The 26,585-nt window shown below is 43.7% G+C and overlaps 1 protein-coding gene across 5 annotated transcripts in view; it reads left to right on the top strand.

The window, feature by feature from the left end:
- The window catches only part of VAV3 (vav guanine nucleotide exchange factor 3), a 252,339-nt gene that overhangs the window by 206,560 nt on the left and 19,194 nt on the right, over nucleotides 1–26,585 (top strand). For all 5 annotated transcript variants that reach the window (XM_053247816.1, XM_053247819.1, XM_053247817.1 and 2 more), the window contains 6 exons: nucleotides 4,206–4,342; nucleotides 12,194–12,259; nucleotides 16,100–16,134; nucleotides 18,797–18,913; nucleotides 22,079–22,166; nucleotides 25,430–25,559. In XM_053247816.1, the coding sequence (XP_053103791.1) occupies nucleotides 4,206–4,342; nucleotides 12,194–12,259; nucleotides 16,100–16,134; nucleotides 18,797–18,913; nucleotides 22,079–22,166; nucleotides 25,430–25,559 (573 nt within the window). The remainder of the gene's footprint in view (nucleotides 1–4,205; nucleotides 4,343–12,193; nucleotides 12,260–16,099; nucleotides 16,135–18,796; nucleotides 18,914–22,078; nucleotides 22,167–25,429; nucleotides 25,560–26,585) is intronic.

Here is a 26,585-nt window from a genome sequence, read left to right as displayed (position 1 = left end):
ATAATTGGAACTAGGGAGGTATATTGCATAACCATAACGGTTTCCGCCATGTGTGCAGATATCAATCTGTATTCTAGTAATCATGTATTGGTAATCTGTATTATAGTAATCTCTATAAGCAAAGTATTGCTTAGGCTTCATCTTTCAAAGAAGACAAAACATTGACATGTTCAGTGCTTAACTGTGTGAACTGTAGAGTTTGGCAATAGTCTTCAAACAACCTTTTAATGGGGCTTCTTATATGGCCTGATCAAACATGCAGAACCAACACTGTATCCCAGGGATCTTCACTATTTTTCAAGTAGGGAGCACTTTAGCAAAAACCTTCAGTATGAGAGCCATTTCCTACTCGTGCTGCACTGTCAGTGTGCAGTTCTTAGTGCTGGGTGGGCCCTTTAAGAGAGACACAACCCTTTCTTCAAAGCTCTGTGAGGAAAGTGCTGCAAAGGGCTGTACATCCTAGCATTCGGTACATGCCTTCCAAGATGGTGCTCATGAGGGCTCAGTTACCATTAAAGGACTGCCCCCCTTGGTACTGGGCAAAGCGCAGCACTATATTGGTGTTAGGATGACTGTGCAGAGCATGAAGCTTTGGCAGAGGCTTCACACAGGCCCAATAAACAATTAGTCGGGGCCACACTTAAGGTTGATGGGGCCACCACTGGCCCCCAGGCCTTATAGTAAAGAACACCGCTGTTTCTCTATCTGTAGATACACTGAGTGTTGCTCTTGCCTGTCTTTGTCTGGAAACACATGAACTGTGTAAGCATGTATTTCTGATTTGTACCTGCTCCTTCATACAGTCATGAACTTGAGGATACACCCAACGAGGATTCAGAATTGTGGAATGAATAAACGAGCCCCTGCCCTCAGGAATCTCCATCCTGAGAAAGAGGTGGTACATGCCTTATTTGTGCATCCCTTAGGCCGGGGGTAGGCAACCATGGATCTCCAGCTGTTGTTGAACTATCCCCACCTGGGGATGATGAGAGTTGTAGTTGAACAACATCTGGAGAGCCAAAGTTGCCTACCGCTGCCTTGAGCACTCAATTCTCTAATAACTGTAATGTACCCACTTGGGCTATTGCTTCAGTCATGTTAACATTTTGAGTCTTGTATATCATTTTAAAATAATTTCATATTAATTAGAAGCAAAATAAATTCACCCCTTAGGATGAAGGAGCTAAAGTTTAATTTAGGAGCTAGGAGCTAAAGTTAATTTACACCCGAGGCAGTCGCATGAGATTTCACAGCAGGAGTGAGGAGGACAAAGCCTTTTTTGTTGTTGTTACATGGATTCAAACTCCCATCTTCTTTCTATCCCCGCCTTTCTGCCACCACCACTGCTGCTTTCCCTCATTGAGCGGACAGAACATTAGACATAGTGGGAGTGCCTAGAATGGTTGTCTTTTCAAGGTACCATAACAACCTCTAAATGGTCTTTTCTCTCAGTGAGAGAAGAGGTGGTTGCTGTGGCAGATAAAAGGGGGAAACTAGAGAAATACGCCAACCTTCTCTCTAAGCCAGTTCTGACTTCCGGTGGAAGGGGGAAGTGGTGATCAGAGATGCATCCCCACCCCCCTGCTAGGGATGTGCACAAACCTGTTTGGAGGCCCTTTTACAGGCCTCCGAACAGGTTCAAACACTGGCCAGTTTGACTAGTTTGACAGTGGGGGTGGGATAAATTTAAGGGTGGGGGAGGGTGTACTTATCCCTCCCTCCACTTTCCCCCCACCGCCGCTGGCTGGAAAACCGGGACAGTAGCGTAGCTCCCTGCCCCACTGAACACACTTCGGACTGCAAGTAAGTGGAATTAGCTCACTCACACACAAGCTACTTCTGCCTAATTGTGGTCCAAAGAGTGGGCAGGGCGGCAGGAAGGTACGCTGCCACCCTGCCAGACCGGTATTCCAGCCAGCACCAGCAGGGTGGGGGAGCAGAGGGAGGAGTAAGTGCACCCTCACCTGCTCTTAAAGTTATCCCACTCCTGCTGTCGAACCGGCCCCCACCAGTTTCACGCACATCTCTACCCCAACCCCATCCCCTTGAAGCCAATTAGTTCACTTCTCCAACAAACTTGACTGTGTCAAACTAACTTTGAAAAGTTTTGGTTGTCATAAAAATAATGCTGAGTCAGAAATATTCATAAGAATATTAGGGAAGTTTGCACACACCTCTGTCCCTCTCCCACACTGATGACTAGCTATCACATGATTGCCTTTGACCTGGGACTTACGGGAATATTCTACATGGGCTAAAATGTGGTCGGGACATTATTTGTATGCCTAGATAAGCCTTTGGGAAATAATGATGATATTAAAGAAAAGCCCTTACTTATATTAAACATTATTTTACTTATTTTAAAAGCTTTTTTTTCACCAGAGAAAAATCAGTATCTGTCTGTCTATCTGTCTGTCTATCTATCTGTCTGTCTATCTATCGTGAAAAGTACAGGGACCTTTGTTTCATTAGAAATTGCACTTTTAACATTGCAGTTCACCAAAGAGGTCTGAACAGACAACGTGGTGTGGCAGTGGAGTGCTTTTGTTTGCAGAGTGCAATTGAAAGTTGATTTACTGTGTAAATCCAATAACACTTAAGAAAAATGAGATTTTTTTTCCAAACGATTATATCAGAAACATGGAATGGGTTGTGATTCCTGTTGTCTTGGACATGTTTCCTTTTCTGTGAGATTCTAGAGGAAGACTGATGTAAGCTCGCAGAATTTTTCCATATCAGTGTCCAAAGCATTACTTCATCTCATCTATCAATGTTTTTTCTCTAAAATTTGAAAGATAACATTAAAAGATAAATTTTTACAGAGCCAAAGCTGTATGCACTCTCAGAAAAGGATGAGCTTCCATAGCGATGAAATCGACTAGTGCCTCAAGAGAGAATTAATAGGAGGACAGGGCTGAGCTGATGAAAAAATTGATTCTTTTCCATTAAGCTGTACGTGCTGTGCTTTTATGAACTAAGCAGCAGCCTAAAGAAAAATATTGTTCTTGAACAACGGAAAGAAGAGGCGGTGGCTTGAGGGGGAAAAAGTCCTCTTCTTTCATTACTTGGCTCATATGTCAAGTATAGTAAGGTGTTCAAACATGTTTGACTGTTTCTCTTTCTCCACCCTAAACTATTAGCTGAACTGCAGTAGAATCTGCCTTATTTTGAGAGCAAGGACTTAACATGGAGATTGTAGTGTTATTTTAAAGCTCTTAAGTTTGGGATTTTTCTATTGAGTTTCATAGTCTCAACCCTGGGTCTGTTTGTGGTATATGTGTGTGTGTTCCCCCCCCCCTCTCTTCTTCTTCTTCTTTGCATTTATATGCTCCTTGCTTTTCAACCAAAGGGTCCTCAAAGCACCTAACAATAGCTAAATCAATAAAACATTAATAAAAACACTTCCTGAATTAATAATCATGAGTAATATACAGCACAACAGCTGAAGACAACACAACCAGCAGCATAACACTCAAAAGGCCTAATGTACTATGATAAAAAGGCCAATGACATGGCTCTGGTGGGCTTCCCATGAGAGGGAATTTGACAGCACCAGTCTAATAGATGCCAAGCTTGCCTTCAGTGATAGTAGCACTAAATCGGGAAGGGGCCATAGCTGAATGGTGCACACGTTTTCCGTGTAGGCGGTATCAATCATTGGCATCTAGTAGGGATGTAAAAAACATTTCAACGTTGAAACGTTTCACCTCGAAATGAGCAGTTTCAAGCTCAAAACAAAATACCCTTTAAATAAAGGGCTTGTTTCGAGCTCAGAACAAAACTAAACCATTTCAATTCAAGATGTTTCGACATTTCAAGTGCCATTTTGGAGGCCTGTTTCCCCCTTGCTGATGGTTTTCTGGCCCTGGCTTCCAATTGGTGTGCGATCCTATAGGGGTTTGGGGGGAAGGTTAAAAATGTGTTTAAAATCAGCTGCTTGCCATTTCTTTTGTTTAAGCTTGAAATGAAATCCAAAATCCATTTTGTGCAGATCCCTTGTATCCAGCAGGCTGATAAAGACCTTGATCTGAAACCTTGACTGAACAATACTCCTGCCAGTCAGTGTAAACAGTATTGAATAAGTCAGATTCCTATGTTCATATGTTTATGAAATAGATCTTAGTTGGGGGCAGGGGTAGATAATGCTCTTTCAGTACTTTATTCCATGTAACTAATGTGTGTACATGCATGTTCTTTTTATACAGGCTTACCAAAGATGCAAGTAATAAGAAACTATAGCGGGATACCACAGCCAACTCCACATGATGGTCCCCCATTGCACATCCATACTGGGGATATCATTGAACTTATCCAAGGGGATGCACACAGCCTGTTCTGGCAGGTAGGTAACTCATTATATCCCCAGGCAGTCAGCAGTATCCTGGGCGTACTGCCATCTTTCTGTACCTCTCACTCAGGTCACCAGTGACAACTTCTTGTTTGATGTGATGGCATTTCCAGAACATGCAGCCGGCCATATGGCCCCATATGTTCATGCCTTTTTACTAGGTACTCCTAGCCATAATCTCCTTAATTGGCTCTCTGTGGCGTTGCTTATTTCTACAGAATATGCCCTCCCTCCATATCATACCTAGGTCACAGGCAGGCCTTGCTAAGAAGGGACAACCCATGGAAAGTCATGCCTGTCTTTTTGAGAAGAGCAGTACTTTATTTTTATTCTTTTCCCCCCTGAAGAAGTGATCACCTCTTAAATGTGTAGCAGTTTTTGAGAGAAATTTATTTCATAAGACTTTTTAAAATATCATACCATTTTAGTAATAATAATCCCTACCTAGATCATTTCTGGCTTTTGCCTTGTACTCTTTACATGTGGATTGGAACACTGGACATTCCTGACCTTCCCCTTTGTGTTCATGCTACTTGCAGTGGTATATTATACTGTCACGATTGTGCCAGTATAGTTATGATGGAGAGTATGTTCAACATTCCACCATTATAGGCCCTGAACATTCTATTGCTTATAAAATCAAAACCATTTGTCCAATCTGCCTGGCCATCAGCACACATTCACTAGGTGACAAGAGACATCTTCCCTGTAACTCTGGTGACGATCCGTTGGAAAATTGCTTAGATAGAGCCATTTAAAGTTTTTTTTTAAATCTTCTGAACAGGGGTTTAAAGGGTTGACAACATTTTTTTGGACTGAGGAAGTAGTATTGAAATTATTTGTAGTACATTTTCATAGTTATAGACTGCATGCCAGAAAAGTGCCTTTTGTATATCCCTCGTGACCCAATCAATGGTTATTTCACAATTGATCCTTAAAGTTGCATTTTAAGAAGCATTAAAATGCATCTTTAGTGCTTAAGAGTCTGTGCAGTAGCAAGTTTGAGGTTACAGTGCCCACAGCACTGTGCACAGTAAACATGGCAGCTGATTCACTGCTCTGCCCCAACCCTGCTCCTCTGGCTCGATTGCCACTCAATCCCCTCAGGGCCACACTGTCACATTCCAGCACTGGCCCAGTGTAGTTGTGGCCGCCTTGTCCTCACTGCTCTGCCCTGCCCAGAGCTGCCCTGCTCCTAGCGCTCAGATTGTGCCCATGCATGTGCGGACAGCGGCCGGCTGCCACCACTCCTGCCCAGTGCTCCTTGCCGGCATTCACCCCTCACCCATTCTGACACATGCCTCTCCCCAGCCCCAGTAAACTGGCATTCCCTGCCAGCATCCCCAGCCCTCATGCATGTGGGTGAGGTGTGTGTGTGTGTGTGTGTGTGTGTGTGAATGGCTGCAGTGTCTGCATCCGGCATCATTATCATGAAGCCCGCTGGCGTGAGCTCCTCACCCATTCGCCCTGACCCCCAAACTCAAGCTGCTGATTCCTCCTGGCTGCCCCAACCTCTACACCAAGGACTCAGATGGTCTCCGTGTGTGTGAGGACAGCTGGCAGGGAATGCTAGCTTGCTGGGACCCAGGCTGAGGTGATATGTGTGCCAGAACAGGTGAGGGTTGCATGTGCGTTTCTGTATGTCTGTGCATTGCTGTGGTGGTGGTGGTGGTGGTGGTGGTGGTGGTGTGTGTGTGTGTGTGTGTGTGTGTGTGAATGGCTGTAGTGTCTGTGTCTGGCATTATTGTGATGAAGCTCACTGTATAGCCCTGGGCACGTTCAGTGGCATAGTCAGGTTGCAGGTGGCCCAGGTGCAAAATCTGGAGTACACTCAAACCCGGCCCCCCGCCCCAATTTGCTGACCACATCCTCCCCCTTCACTCACTGCTCACAGTACTCTCCCTTTTGTTTCCCATTATGCCACCAGTAGTGCTGCTAAGTGAAATGATCACGTGTGTATTCTGTATTCTTCATAGTCTGTTCAGGCTCTTCTAGTTTCTTTGTCAACTCTGCAGGGCCCTTAGGGCTGTGCTTGGAGCAGCACATTGATGGGTGTTGGTTGTATCTCCATTGTGTCTAATCTGATTTCCCTTTTTAAAACACCTGGAAATTCAGTAATCCAAATACCTTCAATTTAAGATGTGCGTTAAGATGCTTTACATTTTCACTTTTGCCCTAAAAAGTATTGAAATTGCAAATTGTTGCCCATCTTAACTTCTGCACCATATAAGCTGTAAGGACTTTGTACCATTTGGTATATGATGGCTTTAGAAATGAGGCTCCATGCACCCACACTTTACCTTGGTCTTTCAGCTGGACATTGGGCTTGGGAGGGATGCATCCAGGCAGACATTTAACAGGTGCAGTTTCCCTAATTACTTCCTAGAGATAGTCCCTGATGACGTTCTGTCTGATGCATCAAGGCAAAGTGTGGGTGCATGGAGCCTTATTTCTAAAGCCACCATCATATACCAGACTGCACCAAGTCTTTACAGCTTATATGGTACGGAAGTTAAGATGGGTACCTTAACTTAAAATTTCCATTAGGGTACAGGTGAAAATGTAAGGCATCTTAACTCTCATCTTAAACCGAAGGTTTTTGGATTACTGAATATAAGCTCTTCAGAATTCTTTCTGAGTAAATGAAGTGAAATCATTTTTAATATGTTGACATGTTTGTGACAATTTGTCAAGAACTCCCCCCAGCCCATTCACATCACAGATAGCAATATGAACTACAAGCAAGGCTAAACTACAACCCAGTATTAAACATGATTCCTTGGAAATTAAATCCCCCTGAATTTAATGGTACTTGCTTCCTGGTAGGTATATGTAGACTAGCAGCCTTTATTAGCATCAAAGAACCAGGGGTTTTTTGAACAGTAAAAGAAACCAGTACAAATCATACTTGTGGGGTTTTTTTTAGCGTACTCAGGAAAACTATAAATGCCTGAAGTATATTGTGCAATTGCAAAGAGAATCCACAAAGTCAGTATTGCATCACAACTTACTTTTGTCCTGGCACCCCTGGAAGCTTATCCCTAGAGCTAAGAACACACAACTTTGCTCTTTACAAATTCAAAAAACAAAACAAAAAACCTATGATGAAAGTCAAGACTGTACTTCAAAGGCCCAGTATTGCAACAGTCTTCTGGCTGAGTGTCTGAAAATTGCACTGAATACACAAAATGTTTGTTGTTCATCATTCCCCCTATTTTATTACACTATTCGACCTGTACATAATTTTACTGCTCATAAAAGTGAGAAAACCATAGTAGAGCCATGAGGTAGCCACTCTGCCTCAGTCTGGGGAGCCTTTCTTTAGTAAAAGGAATCTGGTTCTACCACAGCTGATCTACATGCTCAGCAGAACAATGGGGTAGAGCCTTTTTGGTTTCAGAATGCAAGAGGGGCGATACCTTTTTTAGCCTATGTTGAGGAAAGTAAGCTTATGAGATCACCTGGCATTCTGTGTGTCCATTCCCCGCATGAACTTCACAATGCCTGGACCAATATTTCTTTGTTTGATTTTATTTTTTAATTTCTTATCGCCTTTCATTAAAATTAACTCAAGGCGGTTTACAAAACATTCAACAATATTAAACCATAAAAACTACACAATAAGAATTAAAATTGAATATAAAAATACAAATCTAATTAAAAATTTAAAAAACATGTACAATATAACCATAAAATACAAAGCAGCAACAAACAAAACACTCATTTAAAAGCCTGGGTAAAAAGCCAAGGTTTTACTTGCTTTTTGAAAACTGTGATGGAGACTGGGGAGTGGAGACCCACCAGGGGAACATACCAAATTCTGGGGGCAATGACTGAGAAGGACCTGTCCCATGTACACAACAGGTGAGCCTCCCTCATTGCCAGCACATGGCGCAGGGACTCCTCTGTTGATCTAATCAAGCGGGCAGAAACCCTTAGGAGCAGGCGGACCCTCAGATATCTAAGGCCCAAACCGTTTAGGGCTTTAAAAGTCAAAACCAGCACCTTGAATTGGACCCGGAAACAGATTGGCAGCCAATGTAGCGCTTTCAAAATGGGGCTAATATGGTCCCAGCAGGCAGCTCTAGATAACATCCTAGCTGCCGCATTTTGCACTAGCTGCAGTTTCCGAATATTCTTCAAGGGCAGCCCTCACATAGAGTGCATTACAGTAATCCAGCCGAGACGTGACTAAGGTGTGGGTAACCGTGGCCAGATCTGCCTTCTTGAGAAAGGGACGCAGCTGGTGCACTGGCCGAAGCCATGCAAAGGCACCCCTGGCCACCGTCTCTACCTGAGCTTCCAAAAGCAGAGCCGGGTCCAGCAGTACCCCAGCATCCATGGTCGGAGTTCTTATTGCAGTTCTTTGGAGATTTCCCCTATACTCCCTGTGTCCAGTTAATCTTCTTTATATATAACTAGTGTTGTCAGGCCCGTTAAATAACGGGCGCTAGTGAGTGCTCCGGGCCCACCCCCACTCCCTCTTGCCCTCCCCCCTCCCCAGAAGACTCTTTTACCTTTTATTTGCTCCCTGCGGCTCTCCTTTCGTCCGTCCTGCCACCCCGCCGCCGCCTCGGCCGCACTTCCGCGGCAGCAGCCCTGTCCATCCCGCCGCAGCCCACGCCCCCACTTGCCGAGGCCGTGGCTTCGCCGCCGCCTCGGCCACACTTCCGCAGCAGCGGCCATCGGGGCCATTCGCCCCGCCGCTGCCTCACCCACACTCCCACCGCCAGTTGCCTCGCCGCAGCCGCCGCCACCGCCACCTCTGGCTGTGGCCGCGGCTCCGCCGCCGCCGCCTCGCCCGCGCTTTCCTCCCGCCATGGGCGGCGGCCGCTTCTCCTTCTCCCAGCCCCAACATGGCCGCCGGGTGCTGGCGTTCGCGGCTGCCTTGCTCTGTTCTGGGCATGCACTTTGCGCATGCCCAGAACAGGCCAGGCACAAACGCACGCTTGGTGTCCGTCCACGGACGGACACCAAGCGTTTTATTAGAGAGGATTCTCTTAAACATACGCGTCACTAATCCCATGTGTGGTAAGTCTTGCAAGAATTCATGATCAGCTTCCAAGCTAGTGATAGTGACAGGGGAGAAAATAGGGATGCTGGCTGGCAGCAGCAAGTTGGCTCGGCCTCCAAGAACAGAAGATGGCCACTGCTTGGAGTTGGCAGGTGGGCAGGAGGAGGTGACGGGCCGGCTTTCCGGCTGGCCTGCCAGCCAGAAAACACCGGGCGGGGTGGGTGGGTGGGTGGGTGAGATAGATAGATACTTTATTTACAGCCAGTGGCCAAAACAAAACAACACCACAAACAATAAACATTATTTCAGCATGCGACATTAAATCAACCATTAACTTTCAATCAATCAATCAATGAACTACAAATTCTAATTGCAATGTAACAAAATTCTGCTACAACATGAGTGATGCATACTGCACTATCTTCGAGTAAAAACTTCACCAGCAAATCACTCGATTGACTTTGAAACCTAGAAAGAAGCGGAAAAATCAAATATCATCTACTACTACTATCGGGCAGAGCAACTATTGGGCCAACAGGTTCAAAGAATCTGGGCTGCTGACCAATTGCCCCCTGCACCTGACGTCAGACCTGGGGAGGCTAGTTTAGCTCCCGAGCGGGGGCTGCGCAGCCCCTTCGGGAGCTAAGCAAAGGCTGGCACTGTGTTCGCAGCGCCAGCCAGGAGCGGCTCTTTCCTGCAAAGGTGGAGAAGAGCTGCTCCTGGTTGCGTGCTGCGAAGGCAGTGCCAGCCTAAGTAGCTCCTGAAGGGGCCACACGGCCCCTTCAGGAGTTAAAAGGCTGGCACTGCCTTCGCAGCACGCAACCAGGAGCGGCTCTTCCCTGCAGGGAAGAGCCGTTTCTGGGCTGTGCTGCGAAGGCAGCACCAGCCTTTGTTTAACTGCCGAAGGGGCCGCGCAGCCCCTTCGGCAGTTAAAGGGCAACTTTCTCCGGCCGAACGGAGCCTCAGGGCTCCGTTCAGCCAGATCATGCCCCCGCGTCTGACATCAGAGGCCGGGGTGTGGCTAGCCCCAGCGTCTGACGTCAGATGCGGGGGCAGAGTCAGTGGGGCCGCAGCAGCGGCCGCACACAGGCTGGCGGCGGTCCCGCTCTGCCAGTGATTACTATAGAATCTACAATGTAATAAAATATGAGCGATTGATTCAGGTTCACCTGAACCACAAGGGCACAAGCGAGCCTCCAGGGATAGATGTTGAAATCCCCTCATTAATATAGCTGAAGGGAAGGCATTAAAATGTGCTCTTGAAAAAGTCTAGCGGAACTTTCTGACAGTTATGGTGGACAAATATGAAGCTGGCAAGAAACCCACCCTGGCCTTAAACTGATTGTAAAATGCCGGCAAACAAGCCAAATTGTTCTGGAGCTCCATATCATTTAGACATTGACATACTAATTTTTTGGCATTCACTAGGTCAGTTTCTAATAAAAACTCAGGATCCAGGCCAATACGGGAAGTTTATCCATAATCGTCACCAGCTAAATAGGCCGGGGTGTAGCCGAAAGAAACCCAGGCACAAGTCCCACTGGCCAAAGGTGAAGCCTCAGCCAGTAGAAAATAATCTGCAACCATGCCCTGGTCTCAATCCTCCACAACCCTCTCATAGCACCACGTTAGGGGTGCATCTAGGTATACCAAAAAGCGCTCTTAGAAAGCCCGACTGAACCCACTCTAGGGGCATAAAACTATCAAAGGGGCCCAATTGAACTCCATACAAAAGTTGTGGTACAGTTTTAGCTAGGAACAGTTTAATGGCAGCAGGAATATATCCGCCGCCCTGCATATGGTGAAATCTCAGAATAGCAACCATGCTTCGTTGAGCCAAATCAGAAACCATTCTAGCATGAGCACGTTGCCTGTTATATTGGAATATCACACCAAGATATTTGATTTGCTTTACTTGCTCAACTTGCTGTCCCCCAACAGTCCATCTAAAACTCTTGGCTCTTGTAAGGTCCCCAGAGCTCTTGTAAGGCCTGATCTCGTTTGGGAAAGAATCACTGCGTCATCAGCATACATCAATAGTGGCAGCCTTCTGTTTGCTAATATAGGAGCACAAGTATCCAATTTCTGTAAACATTTCATTACATCATTTTCATAAAAATTAAACAAAAAAGGTGCAAGTATACACCCTTGTCTCACACCCTTTGTAGTTGGAATTACTTTAGATAAGTGACCAGTAGCGTTCAAACGCACACAAAGAGAAGAGTTCTCATGTAATTTATAAAGTAACAGTAAGAGCTGCTTATCAATTGATGTATTAGCCAATTTTGCCCTCAATAAATTTCTAGAAATAGAATCAAAGGCTGAACGGAAGTCAACAAATGCATAAAAAAGTGATTGTTTACCCAAGGAAATGTACTTTTCAATGAGATGTTGCAGGATTAAGCAATGATCTATAACTGATCATTGGGGGAGAAACGGGTCAGGCGGGCCGGTGTGTGGGGGCAAGAAGGCAGCTCTGCACGCAGCCCAGCTAGTTGCATTGAATGTGTGTAGAGTTTGTGAGAAGAGGTCCAAGGACTGCTCTGGTAGAGCTATGGCATTATCTGACCTCATTTGGATCAGGCTGCATCAAAAGTGGGGGATGCGGATAGTGGAATTCATTCCAGCGCTGAAAAATCCATAACATCCAGAATTCTCCTCTTATCTGTTAGATCACTGTGATCTATATAGGCTTTACCTTGAACAGATTATTGAGCAAAACTTGATATTCAACATTGAATTGTTCTGCATGAACAAAAGGGCTGTCTACCCATATATGGATGGTGTTTTATGTTCTTTGGTCTAGTTGGATTTTCTTTTTCTTTTTCCAGGGTAGAAATCTAGTGACAGGAGAGCTCGGTTTCTTTCCAAGTGATGCAGTAAAACCTTGCCCATGTGTAAGTAGAACTATGTAATTGTGTTTGTCAGTATAATAGTTTCCACCAAAAAAAATTCTGCAGCAAGCTAGCCTGGTTCATGCTGAGGCTTTTATTAATCCTGCCTAGTGGGGTTTATATTGTTCTTGTGTTTCTTTGTGTTCTCGTGTTATGCTCAATGCTGTGTTTTTAAAGATCGTTGTGTGTTTGGTTACTGGACTTAAAATTGGGAGTCTGAAGAAAACCTGCATATGAGGTGGGTTTAACTCTTGAGAATATAATAAATCAGCTGTTCTAACTAGTTTTCATAAAATATATTCAAGGCCTACAACAAAATGTGTTGTGCAATAAACCTGCTGTTTTCTTAACAGCGAGGCAAAAATGCTCCAGTTGTAATATATTCCCCAGTCACCTTGGGTTATAGAGAGAGATTAGACCATAATAATGGGGTGCGAAATGCATCTGAAAACGAGGAAAGCTATCAAACTGCAGCTCTCAGCCTATTTTGTCATATGTCTGCATGCTTTGACTTTCCCTGGTTTGTTTTCCTCCTTTCCTATCAAAAGTATGTATAATCTCAGATAATTTGAAATTATCCACAATAAAACTAGCTTGCCATGTGTGCTCATATAATTTTTTATGCAATCAAAGCTTTGAGTGAATAGCTAATCTTATTCCAAGTTCATAGAAGCAGACCGTTGGTTGAGGGCCTGAAAAATCAGTAGCTCCAGCTCTCTGCTGTCCATGCACCAACCTCCCTTTCCTTATCAAATAAAGATTACCAAATAAGGCAGCAAGTACGTGCCTTGTCTCTCAAGCTAGAGAGCCAAGCAACAAGGGAACTTTCAAAATAAATCCCCAAACACATGAAAGCTTCATGTTGGTCTATATTTATTTTTCAGTCCCCTAAAGGACAGTTGTTCAGAACCCAAGGGTGAACAATGTTCATATACCGAGTATTTCCGCAATAAATGTTACTAGAGTTGAAAGCCATAATAATCTAACAATCCCCACTCAAAAAAAGCAGTGGAGCACTCAAGATTCATAGTTAGGGGGAAAGATATGTTACATCAGAAACACTAGAAGATAAATCACAAGACATCAGTCATAATGTATCCAGGTCTTGGTTGAATACAGTTAAGTTATTTGCTTCAACAACTCTTCTAGAGAAAGTGTTCCATTTTGGACTTCTAAATAGTTCAAAATCATATTCAGATCTCCAGTATAAATGTATGCATAATCTGTTTATAACCAGTACCACTTGTGTCCAGCACTGTGATGGAGTTCCTCCTAAAGATGGTAGAGATAGTAATGTTTCTACACAATATGCAATTCTGTGTTGCGGCAGCCAGCTGAGGGAGTGGGGTGGGTGGAGGTAACTAATGATGCCGCCTCATAAAGCATCCTAGGTACCAGCGATAGGTATTAACCACCATGTAAAGTAGTATTCCCCTGACCTCATTGCTCCTGCTCAACAGCCCCTACTGCCTAACTCTGTGCATAAATCTCCTTGACTGCCCCATTCTTATGATTGCCATTTATTCTGCATTTTAGTTACTATTGTAGAGGTTTTGTGTTGTGTTGTATGTTTTTTAAAAAAATGAGTTTTACTGTAAGCTGCCATGAATTCACATGAAAGAAAGTTGGCATATAAATCTTCTAAATAAATAAAATATATATTGCCATGCATAACAGCTGCATATGTGCTGTTTTGGTTTGCACACAGATGTAAAAAAGAAAAGCCCTAATATAGCGCGATAACCAATTTATTTTATTTTATTTTATTTTATTTTATTTTATTTTATTTTAATTCGATCTCTATACCACCCTTCCAAAAATGGCTCAGGGTGGTTTACACAGAGAAACAACAAATAAATAAGATGGATCCCTGTCCCCAAAGGACTCACAATCTAAAAAGAAACGTAAGACAGACACCAGCAACAGTCACTGGAGGTACTGTGCTGGGGGTGGAAAGGGCCAGTTACTCTCCCCCTGCTAAATAAAGAGAATCACCACGTTAAAAGGTGCCTCTGCCAAGTTAGCAAAATTTCTGTAAAATGCATTATAGCTTTATCAGGGAGAAGGTCAGTTGTGAAACTTGCATGAATTTGCCAAATGAATAAACATCCGTTCTTAGAATATTAGAGACATAGTGTTACAAGAAAGAGAAATTGATGCTTCATCACTGTTCACCTGGAAGGTCAAAGTGACAGATGATTCAGTTGGAGATGCTGAAGCATTTATCACCATAACTTTTACTATTACTATTAAATAACAGCCTTTACAAGTAATAGATAAAAGTACTCAGAAATAGCATAAAATGTATGGATAAATACTGAATGAAAAATGGCTGAGGTCTAGAATATCTGTTGTTCAGTGTATTGTATATCTATTTCACCGTATATGGCATTTTTTTTTCCTGTAGTGTGGAATATATGGCAGCAAGACATTTTCTATAATACATAAATAACAGTGTATAATCACATGTTTCTCTCAGTTTCATTATGTTTGTTATTGTTCATTGTTAAAAAATCTGTCATCCTCTCAATAGTTATTTGATGATATTATTATTCCTGGGTTAAAGATCTTGGACTGCACAGTCTTCAAGGACAGACCTAAAAAGTCCTGAAGTCAAAAAGTGCTTCTGGAGGGTGGAGAATGCAACAGAAACTGCTATCCCCTCTCCCTCTGTCTGCATTTCCTTACTCAGAAACAAGCTGTGATGCTGAGGCTTCCACCAGCAGAGCTCCTATTATGCAGTTCTAACATTGTGCAGAATATCACTCAGTAAGATTTAGTAGTCACATAGATGTAGCTTGCAACATGTGAGACAGATCACGCACACACACACACACACACCCTTTCCCCCATTATTTGTAAGTTGCAAGTGTGAAAATGGAGGAGGGTGCCGGCGTTGATGGCAACTTACAGGTGCTGGGACCCTGGAATGACTGGATTTCTCAAGGTTGCCTGTTGATGTAAACTGTATGTCGAAGCTGCACAAATTCGGCCTTCCTGCAGACTATAATTCCCATCATCCCTAACAATTGACCACTGTGGTGGGAAATGATGTAGTCCAAAAACTGGAGGGCTGAAGTTGTGCAGCCCTGCTGTAAGGTGTTTGTGAAAAGAAAGGGAAATAGAAAGGCTGAGGGATGCCTACCAGATTGACCCTTTTCTATTTTGGGGAGGGAGAGAGAGAGAGAGTGCTGAAGACAACTGTTGTACTAGGTCCGGCTTAACAATTCGTTAGGACAGGCTGGAGAATGTATGTGGGAGAGCAAGGTACTGTGCTTCTTTCTTCTCTCGCCCCTCCTACACACACTTTTCTTGTGATTTTCAGGACATTTCAGTATGTTGGGTAACCTAACCCCCAGGTTTTCAAAGAGTTGCAGTCTCTTTGTTCATGGTTTCATTACCTGCGGAAATGAAGGACAGAACCCCCGTCAATAAAGAGGGCCTCCTTTACTTCTTTGACTGTCACTTGTGGGAGCAGGGTAATTTGAGGGGTAATTTGCATCATGTGTTTTATATCACAAGATGTTACAGAGAAGAGACAGAGAAAGGCATGCATGTTTTTGTGTTTGGAAGCCATGCATCTATCATAGCATCTAGCTTTGATACTTAAAGTTGCTCAGTTCATGTATAAGCATCAATAATTAGCATTTTTTTAGCTGTAGGAATAACAATAATACAGTGTATGTGTTATGATCATTTATTTAAATGGTTAAAATGGATTCATCAGATTTTACAAAGTTTATGTACCTTTTTGTGCTGCTCTTAGAGGAGGAAATCCACACCACTTATTTTGTGAGTCAAAATATTATTCTGTTAACTGTAACTTGTATTTCCAAATTTTAGGTTCCTAAACCAGCAGACTACTCTTCCCAACCATGGTGAGTACTTGAATGCGTGCGTGCGTGCGTGTGTGTGTGTGTGTGTGTGTGTTGGAACTTAAAATAGCCTCAGAGAGAAACTTATATTAATAGCAATCTAATTTGTTGTAGTTTAACCTTTCTGATCTTAGGGAGAAGGTATTTTGTTGTAATATAGGCAAAAATAATTGAATGTATGCACTTCCTAACAGATTCTTCATAGTATACCATGCTTTATGATTTTGACATTTCTGTTTACAAATCTGTATGTGCATGCAAATAAATATCCCTGTGGACTCCGAAAGAACACAATAAAGAAGGGGTGGCTGAAGGTTTCTCATGCCAAAATCTGAGAGTTGTGATGGTACAGGTCTTGACCAGTATATTCTCCCACAACCCTGCCCATATTTCTTGGCCGCTCCCCTGCTTCCTACATCTCTCCCCGAAAGTTTCTGTAGCTGGTCTGTAGCTGGAGGGTGGAATAGAAGATCATCTTGAGCCTTAATTCTTATGCACAAGAACTAGGAACCCATAAATTTTGGACTAGCTCACTAGTCAGCCATTATCTGTGCTCACATCCTCCTTTCTCCCCCACCCAAATGTTTTCTGGCACACAGAGGGCTTAGGAGAGAAGTGGGTCTTCTCTGATTTGCATTAGGATATGAAATAGGTAATAAATGGCGGGAGCCCTCTTCTACTGTTCAAAAGAGATTATTGCTATTCCTTACCATCTCAAAAATGGCATTGGAAATGAGATCCCTGAGGAGGAGATATGTGTGGTGTGGCCCCCAACTTGGCGGAGAGTTGGGGGCACTTGCCACTGGCAAGTGGATTTGTGGATGACTGACAGTGGGTTCTTTTAAAAAGAATACTATATTGCTGTTCTCCTCTTTGAACTGCCTAGTTGTCTCAGAAGCCATTCTTTGGCCATCCAGATTAATGGTGATAAATTAGTATCACTTAATGCATGTAAGAAGGTTAATGTAGTGTTTTCCCACCTTTTGATAACTGTCACACAATAGCTTCCTAAATTAAAACCAGACAATCATTGCTTTCTTACTCTGAAAAGATTAGAAGGAGGCATGCACAGAGCAATGATTAGAGCAGAGGCACAGTAGGCACTTCCTCTGGCGAAAGGTAGTTCTGATGCATCTCTGCTTTAGCTGGTGTTAGATGCAGAGACAGAGCAGAATTACTAATCATCACACAATGCTAAAGGGAAGGAGACATACCCAGAGCTTCACAGGAGCCTTTAATTATCTCTGATGGCACACCAGTGGTTCTTTCTGGTCACACTAGTCTGCTCTGGCACACAGTTTGGAAATAACTGAGATATTGATTACACTGGAAGTAGAGACAAAATAATTTGTAAATAGAGCATATGTGAAAATTCCTATTCTGATCCTGGAGGCAAAAGTACTGTCTTCCCCAATCTAGCAAATGAAGTGGATTTGCTGAATCCCAGACATGCAGCAAGATTCCAGGTATGCAGTTCTTTAGCTGGAATCCTGTATCCAACAACCAATCAGATGCAGGGCCACGAGGCAGACCTAGAAGGTCACAGAGGGTGCCAGTTATTGGGGTGTAAGGGTGCCACAGCCCACCCAAGTACATCAATCAGTTTTTGTTGGGTCACCAAAGTTTTGTGGTGTTCTGCCACCCCACACCACAGTATACCAGCCAGCTAGTCAAGTTTTGGGCAGCACACAAAAGAGGAAGAGCAGGCAGTCTCCAAGCTCCTCAATTCCCACTGTATCCCCAGACCAGAGAAGGCTAGTCATCTGCATGGGCTGGTCATCTGAATGAGTAGTCTGCGTGGCTCAAGTTAAAGCTGGAACTCCACATTTCCCAACTGGAGGTTGCCAAAGTCAAATTTTGCCTGGGGCACCAAAAAACCCTAGGGCTGGCTGTGGTTGGATGCAGCACAGTTTATCAAATATGGTTCCCAGCAAATGTGGTTCCCAGTGTTGGATGAGGTAATTGGTATTGATTGTGCAGCAATCAATGGATGGGTATAGGCTGCAGATGCATATCCCAAATGTGATCTCACCACGTTTGCCTGGCACCACTGCACATTATTTTTGCCAGTGTAGGAATTGTTTAAAGGTAAAGTGTGCCATTGAGTTGATGTTGACTCCTGGTGACCACAGGGCCCTGTGGTTGTCTTTTGGTAGAATACAGGAGGGGTTTACCATTGCCATCTCCCGCACAGGTTGAGCCGCACAGTATGAGATGATGCCTTTCAGCATCTTCCTACGTTGCTGCTGCCCAATATAGGTGTTTTCCGTAGTCTTGGAAACATACCAGCGGGGATTCGAACCAGCAACCTCTGGCTTGCTAATCAAGTTGTTTCTCTGCTGCGCCATTCCATCTAGGAATTGTTAAGAATTAAATAACTGGTAAATTTCAATGCGAAGTTGCACTTGACAAATCTGCAAGAGATTGTGAGCATACAGTCTGACTTGTTTTCTCTGAAGGGCAACTCTTCAATCTCTTCTCTTCCTCACCATGCTTTGTGTTCATACCTGTGATGTGAAAAAATGCTTATAATGTGGTGAAGTATGTGGTGAATCTCGGTGTTCAGAAAAAGAAATAAAAGACACTGCAAAGCTTATCTGGCTGACATTCTTGGTAACCATCTTTGAAAGAACACATGATTAATATTATTCTACATTTCTTGCAGGTATGCAGGAGCAATGGAAAGGTTGCAGGCAGAGACCGAACTTATTAACCGGGTAAATAGCACATACTTGGTGCGGTATAGGACTAAAGAGTCAGGAGAATACGCCATTAGCATTAAGTAAGTGAAGTATGATGCTTTCTGCAAATAAACATGTTCGTTGTTACTCTGGTGGATGTGTAACATAGTATGTAACTATGGGCAATTCTCAATTGTCAGTTTCACTTGCATTTATATAAACTACATTCCATCTGTTCATATGGAAATCATAGGCTGCATTCAGACGTACTGGATAACCACAGTTAATCGTGGCCAGGGTCACAATTCCTAATTCCAATTTGCACTGCAGACCAGCATCCAGCTGAACTGGAATTGAAGGAGAGGGGAGCTCCCCCTCCCCCACTGCTTGGCTTCCAGTCCCAACCCCAGCCAGTTCCGTGGCCAGACTGTCAAAGTGTCTGTGTCAGCAGCTCAGCCACTATTGCCTATGATCTTGAATGGGTGTGCTGAACATGATCGTGCATTTTCAGAGCGCTCCGTACATCCTCAGCAGGGGAAGGGCATTGAAAGCCCTTTAAATGCCCTGCAATGCCAGTCCTGCTTCTGCCAGCCATGGTGATGCCACCTCCCTCAGTTGCCCCACCCCCTGAAAGCACCATGCAGTCTCGAATTCCCAGTGAGTTTGGGGTCTCCCCGTCAGGGGGTCATTTTTAAGGCACTTTAGCTGCTGTCCCCGTGATCAGGAAAGCAGTCACTGGGGTACCCCTGGCCACCACTTTGCAACACGCAGCAACACATCTCCAGTTGAAACAACCATGGCCTGATGCTCTCTTGAGTAGGCATAGTCCGCGTGGGCTGGGTTAGCCACCCTCATCACAGAGGAAGTATCACTCCAAGAACTGGAGTGGTTCTTGTCCTGTTGGCTCTGCTCATGAGTAAGCCAGGGCCCCCTGTTGCTAGATTTGGCTTATTTTAAGCCAAATTTTGGGTTACGGCCCATTTGACCCACGAGTATACCCCTTAGATTCTGGCAACCATTCCTCTCTTTGTAAAGAATAGAAAATACCCCCCAACCTCCTCCCTCCTTCCCTATGCAGACTTCTGCATGCACCAAGAGGACGGACCCAGATGCTCCATGTATCATTTCCCAGAGCGGATGGGGAGGGGAAGGCATGGACCTTTAACCCCAGATGGTTAAAGATGAGATGGACCTTTAAACCCAGTCATGATCCTGGGTCCCGCCTCATCTGTGTGGCATATGCAGGTCTGTATGCACGGGGAACAGCGGGAAAGGGTAGCCCCCATTCTCCGGCCACCCTCCAGGGCAGCCGTTTCAGGGTGCTGGTAAGGGTGCATATATACACATGGGCAGGTGTGCTGGCAGGAGGCATGGTTTCACAGAAGCCTGTCTGTGATCCCCAAGATGAGAGTAGCTCTCCCCAAGGCTTGCCTGCACATGGCAACCTGGCCTGACGCTCTCGTGAGGGAGGTGTCCTTGGGGAAAGGGCATGTATTGTCCTCTTGAATCAGTTATGATTTGTCAGGACATTTATCTCTCCTACCCCACAGTGGTCCTTCTCACGGGTTGTCCCCATGGCCTTTTCCTCTCATTCATGCCTGGGCAGTGAGCCCTTGGGTGGCTGGATCCTTGATGAAGTACCTCAGTTGTTCCAAGACTGAACTTGGAGACCAGCGTTGATCATGCATAAGCCGGTGTGTGTGGGGGGGATGAACCCTCCAAAAGGGGAAGGGGCTGTGGCCCCCTTCTGCAACCTTTCTGTGAGAAGACTAGAACTTGGCTGCTCAGGAATTGCTGCTGGGGGGCTGTCTTTTAAAGCCTTCCAATAGCACCCCCACCCAAAGCATTTGCATTGATGATGTGGTCACCAGGCTCCCTTCTCGGGGAGCAAAGCACTGAGTGTCTGTCCTATCATCCTTTGCCCTCACCCTACTGTTTGCAAGGTGGGGGGAGGGGAAGCAAGGGACAGAGTGAGAATGGGGAGTCCCCTCGAGCAGCTGGCCAGTCTGGATGGGGCAACCTCGGCCAGCTATAACTGTGGTTATAGTGTACATGTGAACCCGGCCTTAGTGTATTTTTTAAAGCAGTTGTGGTACAGCTTATAAAATCTTATTGAAGTCATGGTTCCTCATCCTGCAAGCATTACAAGATATATAGGAAAAATAGTGGCTCATGGATCATCCTCCAGTGTGTCTGCAGGGAGACTAAAGAGGCTCCTTGCAGAGGAGAGGAGAGATGGTCTTGTGGTTGCAAGCATGACTTGTCCCCCTAGCTAAGCAGGCTCTGCCCTGGTTGCATATGAATGGGAGACCTGATATGTTAGCACTGTAAGATATTCCCCTTAGGGGTTGGAGCTGCTCTGGGAAGAACAGAAGGTTCCAAGTTCCCTCCCTGGCATCTCCAGCATAGGGCGGAGAGAGATTCCTGCCTTCAACCTTGGAGAAGCCACTGCCAGTCTGTGAATACAATACTGAGCTAGATGGACCTATGGTCTGACTCAGTATTTGGCAGCTTCCTATGTTCCTCGGCTTTTAGCAGAGGCTAAGAATCTCTTCTGTCCAGACACCCAGCTTCTGTATTTGAATGTAAACCCAACTGAGGGATCAACACTGCACATCCTACAGTATTCTCATTAAGCCTGCTACTTTCCCTCTTTGGGGAGGGAAAGCATAGTTCCGGTATCACCTGCTGCTCAGTAGGTATAGTGGCAAGGGAAATGCAATCCATAAACAGTAGTATACTATAACTTCGGGATACAAATTATTTTTTGCTAGTTAGTGTAAGCTGATGTATTGGTGTATTTGCATTTTAACTAGAAAATGTTAAATTGATTTGATTACCATATGAAGTCAAATATAATATCTCCCTTGCCTTGAATGGGAACAAGCTATAGAGTGTCTAAGGAATTTTATTTTAATTTTTTTTAAAGAAAAGATGCTGGTTTGTTTTGCCAATTTGAATTACTTAAGGGGATCTTGTTTTGTTTCAAAGCTGATTCTCAATATGAGCTTGAATACAAGCAGTATTATGGGATCCTTTAATTAGATCTTGCTCAAAGGCTTTTTCTAAAATCTGTATTGAGACTGCATCTTCAGCCAGACCCTAATAAATGTGTTTTGTTAATTAGATGTCAACCATGTATTGGCATAGATATACGTTTTGTCTTAAGAATTTATTCATTCAGTAGTGGGGTATGCCCTCAAGTAACTATTGATCTCTGCTGATTAAAAACACATTTATATTCATAAGTTATTCATTGCCCATAGGTACAATAATGAAGTGAAGCACATCAAGATTTTAACAAGAGACCGATTTTTTCACATTGCTGAAAATAGGAAGTTTAGAAGTATAATGGTAAGCATCAACTCCGATTTTCCTCCTCAGATATGTAATACTCATCTAACTGCTCTTTGTGCAGGCTGATTCTCTGGACAAAAAATTGTATTGCAGAATAATGTTAGATCACTTACCTTTTACCATTGTTATGCATGACAAATGCTCATACACAAGATGGTTTCAACGGAATGGGTTATGCTTTAAGCACTCTAATCACTGTTTGCATTCACAGTCATGGTGGTTAAAGGAGCAATTAAAAAGGCAAACCTCTTTCTCAGCTGAGGCAACAAACTGGATCAAACAGCTGTAAAATTGTCCAATAAAAAACAAAGGTAGTGATATAGAAAAAGACTATATTACAGCGTATTTTGAGGTCATCAGACAGCATCATTGAGAGAGACAGTCCTCCCTCACCCACCGCGAGGGTTCCATTCTGGCAAAATGGAACATGGCAAATTCATGGTTGGCGAGGCATTAAAGTCTACATGAAACAGGGGGTTAGGGGAACTGCAACCGCAAAAACACTGAAAAATGCGTTAAAAGCACCAAAAACCCCTTAATATTGCCAAGAGACACCAAGAGGAATGAGCAGATTGAACCTCTGGAAACTTTTTGAACCCCTCAAATGCACTTTCAAGCACCAAGGTTCACCAAGGGGAATAAGCAGATTGTACCTCTGAACCCCCCCCCCAATATTTTTTTTAAAAAACCCAAAATACTAAACCGCTGATACTCAGGTCGCAGTTGGCAAGACTGCAATATTTCAGAAACATATGCTTAAAACCACAATCGTCGAGGGGTGACTGTAAACAGATTCCAACTGCCTTGGTTTATTTGTAAAGTTTATATCCCTTTTTAAAAAGTATTCCTCTCAAAATACATCAGGAACGCAAGATGTAGTTCTTATATTGCTTGGTTTTGCTTGTATTTGTCCCACTATACATTTTCCAGTTTTTATTAGTGAATTTGCCATAGCTTCATGCATTAACATTGCCTTTAATAACGATTCTTTTTTTGTTTTTTCATTCATGATAGAAATGTGCACTTAGTCATATATGTCCAGATTATTTGTCCTTCTGCATGAAAAGAATTATTGTGTTCTGTAACAGTCTGTCAGCTGAAGATTTCTTTTCCTACATTCTCCACCTTTTCTCTCTTCTGCTTTCTTCCCTGCCACTGCCATTCCAGCGTATGCTGTGGTCTAAACTTATTCAGATGACCACCCTTCACTGATAAATTAAAGCGTAGCTGTTTGTGATTAATCTCCCCAAATCTGCTTTAAGAATTTTGAGGGAAGCCTCCACAACAGGTTTGGGGCCAGAGGTTGGCTGGCTTGTATTTGGGAGGTAATGTAGGCTACCTGCAGACCTCTTGATTTCAGGGTGGGTAATTTTCCACAAATTAAAGCAGCAATTTTTGTTGGATAAGTTCTAACAATGTATTTCTTTGGCTGGCGTCACATGAGCTGACAAAGTTTGGAAATAAAATATAGATGGTTTACTTTTCTCCAAATGCCTGATACGTAAATAAGGAAACTGCCCAGTGCTTTTTTTCTTTATAAATGGGTTATAGAGCCAGTGTGATGTGGTTAGAATGTTGAACTAAGACCAGGGAGACCCAAGTTAAAATCACCATTCAGCCATGAAACTCACTCGGTGACTCTGGGCCAGTCACTTCTCAGGGTTGTTGTAAGGATAAACATAACCATGTACACTGCTCTGGGTCCTTGGAGGAAAAGTGGGATATAAATATGAAAATAAATAAACTGGGTAAGGAGAATGTGCTTTGGTGGCCAGCGACCATATGTTTACAGAAAGGGAGCTTTTGTTGCCAATATCTTTCTCTAGTTGTTGCAAAATGCAACAAAATGCACAAACAGAGAAAGATTGCTGTAAAAAAAGTGTCCCTTTTCAGCCATTGTACTTTAAAAAATTCTTATCAGTGAAAGGAATGGCAGCTGCCTCTTGCAGGCTAGCATTAGAAAAGTGTGGGGGGGGTGGGTGGCTAGCAAAGAAGAGATGATGCTATTAGAAGTTTGCTTTTAATAGCTGCTGCAGCACAGTGACAAGAGTCTCTCTTGTCACTGTGCTGCAGCTATTAGAAGCAAGCTCCCCTCCCTCCTCCTGCCTTTGGCAACTAGTATGGGGTGACAGGACAGTTGGACCCACTTGCGCATTCTTTCAGATCTCAAACCCCATCCCTTGAGGGAGTTTAATGTGTGTGAGTTGAACACTCAAGTGGGTTCATCTCATTTGTGTGTTGGTCTTCTCACCCATCCCTAATTTTGGCTCAGATCCAGACTAAGTTACTCGGTAGTACTAGGTACCGTGTTTCCCCGAAAATAAGACAGTGTCTTATATTAATTTTAGCCCCAAAAAATGCACTAGGGCAATTAGTGGTACATCAGAAATTACTGCTAGGTCTTACTTTTGGGGTAGGTCTTACTTTTGGGGAAACAGGGTATGTGCGAACTAGCTCGACCTTGAGCTGGCTTGACGTTGAACTGGTCCAGCTCAAGGGCTCACCTGGTTTGGCTTGAGGTTGAGCTGAACCTCCCTGGCCAGCTCGGGGCCAGTTTGGAGGTTCAAATTTTTAAAAAAGAAGAAAGGACTCACTGCCTCTTTGGGGGAGCTGCCATCGTCACGGGAAGAGAGTCTCTGGGGGTTCCCCCTCCTCCCACCGGCCTCAAAATTGCCCAGTTTGGGCAGTTTTTGGCCCGTTCTGGGCCTCTGTGTACTGGCAGTGGTCATTTTGGAGGCAGCTGTGCATGCATAATGGCCATCTGTGTGACAGTACACAGAGGCCCAGAATGGGCCAAAAACTGCCCAAACCAGGCCATTTTGGGGCTGGTGGGAGGCTGGTGGGGCAAGGGGGAACTGCTGGAGACCTGCTGCTGTGGCAGAGCGTCCCTGAATTTTTTTAAAAAAATGTTCTGACCCCCAGACTGGCTCGAATTTGAGCCGGGGGGAGGGGTTCGAGGAATCCACAAAACTGAATATGCCTGGTTCTGTTTGAGTCCAGTTCAGATGCGAACTGAACTGGGCAAACCGTTTTTGTGTACACCCCTAAATGGTATTACTCAGGAGTAACACTATATGAGTACTACTAAGTTTCAGTAGCACTTCCTCTAGTAAATTTAGTCACTATGTCAGGCACTATAACTAACACATAGATTTACTATTAAAATGTTGCATCTAAAGGTCTGTGTGACATATTGTGAGAGACAAAGCAGAACTGAACATTTAAATTTGTTGGGTTTTTTTCTTCCTGTCTTCTTGAAGGAACTTGTGGAATATTACAAGCATCATTCTCTCCAAGAAGGTTTCAAAAGTTTGGATACAACTCTCCAGTACCCATACAAGGAATATGAAAATTCACTGGACCAAAGGAGTAACAGAGCAAGTAGCAACTGTGAGCATTACCATTTACTATCATTTAATACCAAAGACACAGCAATAAGTTGAAAACATCTTTATTTTACATTTTGGAAATACAAGCAATTAATATGATAATGCATTTAGCTAGAATTTTTTGCAGTAAAGCAGAATTGAGATCTGCTGACAGGTTTATGAACAGGTCTAGTTAGACTTCCTGACAGCCTATCCTTAAATCAAATCACAGCTCAAACATCTATTAAAAATGTAAGTGAGCGATTGATTTGTAAACAGACATTTTGCATTGACTATGCTTTTTTTGTGCTTTTTTTGGCTACATGAATTAGTAAACATGTAATTCCAATCTTGTACTTGGCATTTAAATGAATTATTTGTGTGATTTAAAAGAGATTGTAAAGCAGAATTTCTATGCAGAAGTTTTAGTTCATACTGATTCTGCCTCTAATTTTGCTTGCCAGTGTTTCTAAATAGAACTCTTTTACGGGCCAGTCTACCTTGTTAACGATGATCCAGGTTCCTATGCTGTCTAAAGTGTTGAGGGAAAGGCACAGTTTTTTGAAAGGCACAATTTTTAAGGGAGAAATGGCCAGAGGGTTGCAGCAAACATGCATCAATTGACCCTGGTTAGGGAAAGCAGCTAGGGAAGGGGAATGCAGAACAGAAATGGCAGGCAGTAAGAGAATTAAGTACTCCTTCCTACACACTACTTCTCCCTATTAAATTGCACACACACACTTTGAAGATGTTCAAACCACTAGTCTCCATTGAGAGGAGAAGAGCTGGTACTGTGGTAGTAAACATGAATAGTCCCCTTTGCTAAGCAAGGTCCACCTTGGTTTATATTTGGATGGGTGAACACTGTAAGGTATTCCCCTTAGGTGATTGGACCATAGCTCAGTGGAAGAGCATCTGCATGCTTGCATGCAGAGGCGTATCTAGGGAAAATAGCGCCTAGGGCAAGCACTGAAATTGCACCCCCTGTCCAAACATCTGACACCCATCTTTCAGATAACTTTACCATAATATCAGCTCAAAAATACAA

Source organism: Hemicordylus capensis, chromosome 4 (genome assembly GCF_027244095.1).
Source record: "Hemicordylus capensis ecotype Gifberg chromosome 4, rHemCap1.1.pri, whole genome shotgun sequence".
NCBI classification, from domain to species: Eukaryota; Metazoa; Chordata; class Lepidosauria; order Squamata; family Cordylidae; genus Hemicordylus; species Hemicordylus capensis.
Note: the sequence above shows the minus strand (reverse complement) of the source record. Positions and strands in the feature narration are given on the sequence as shown.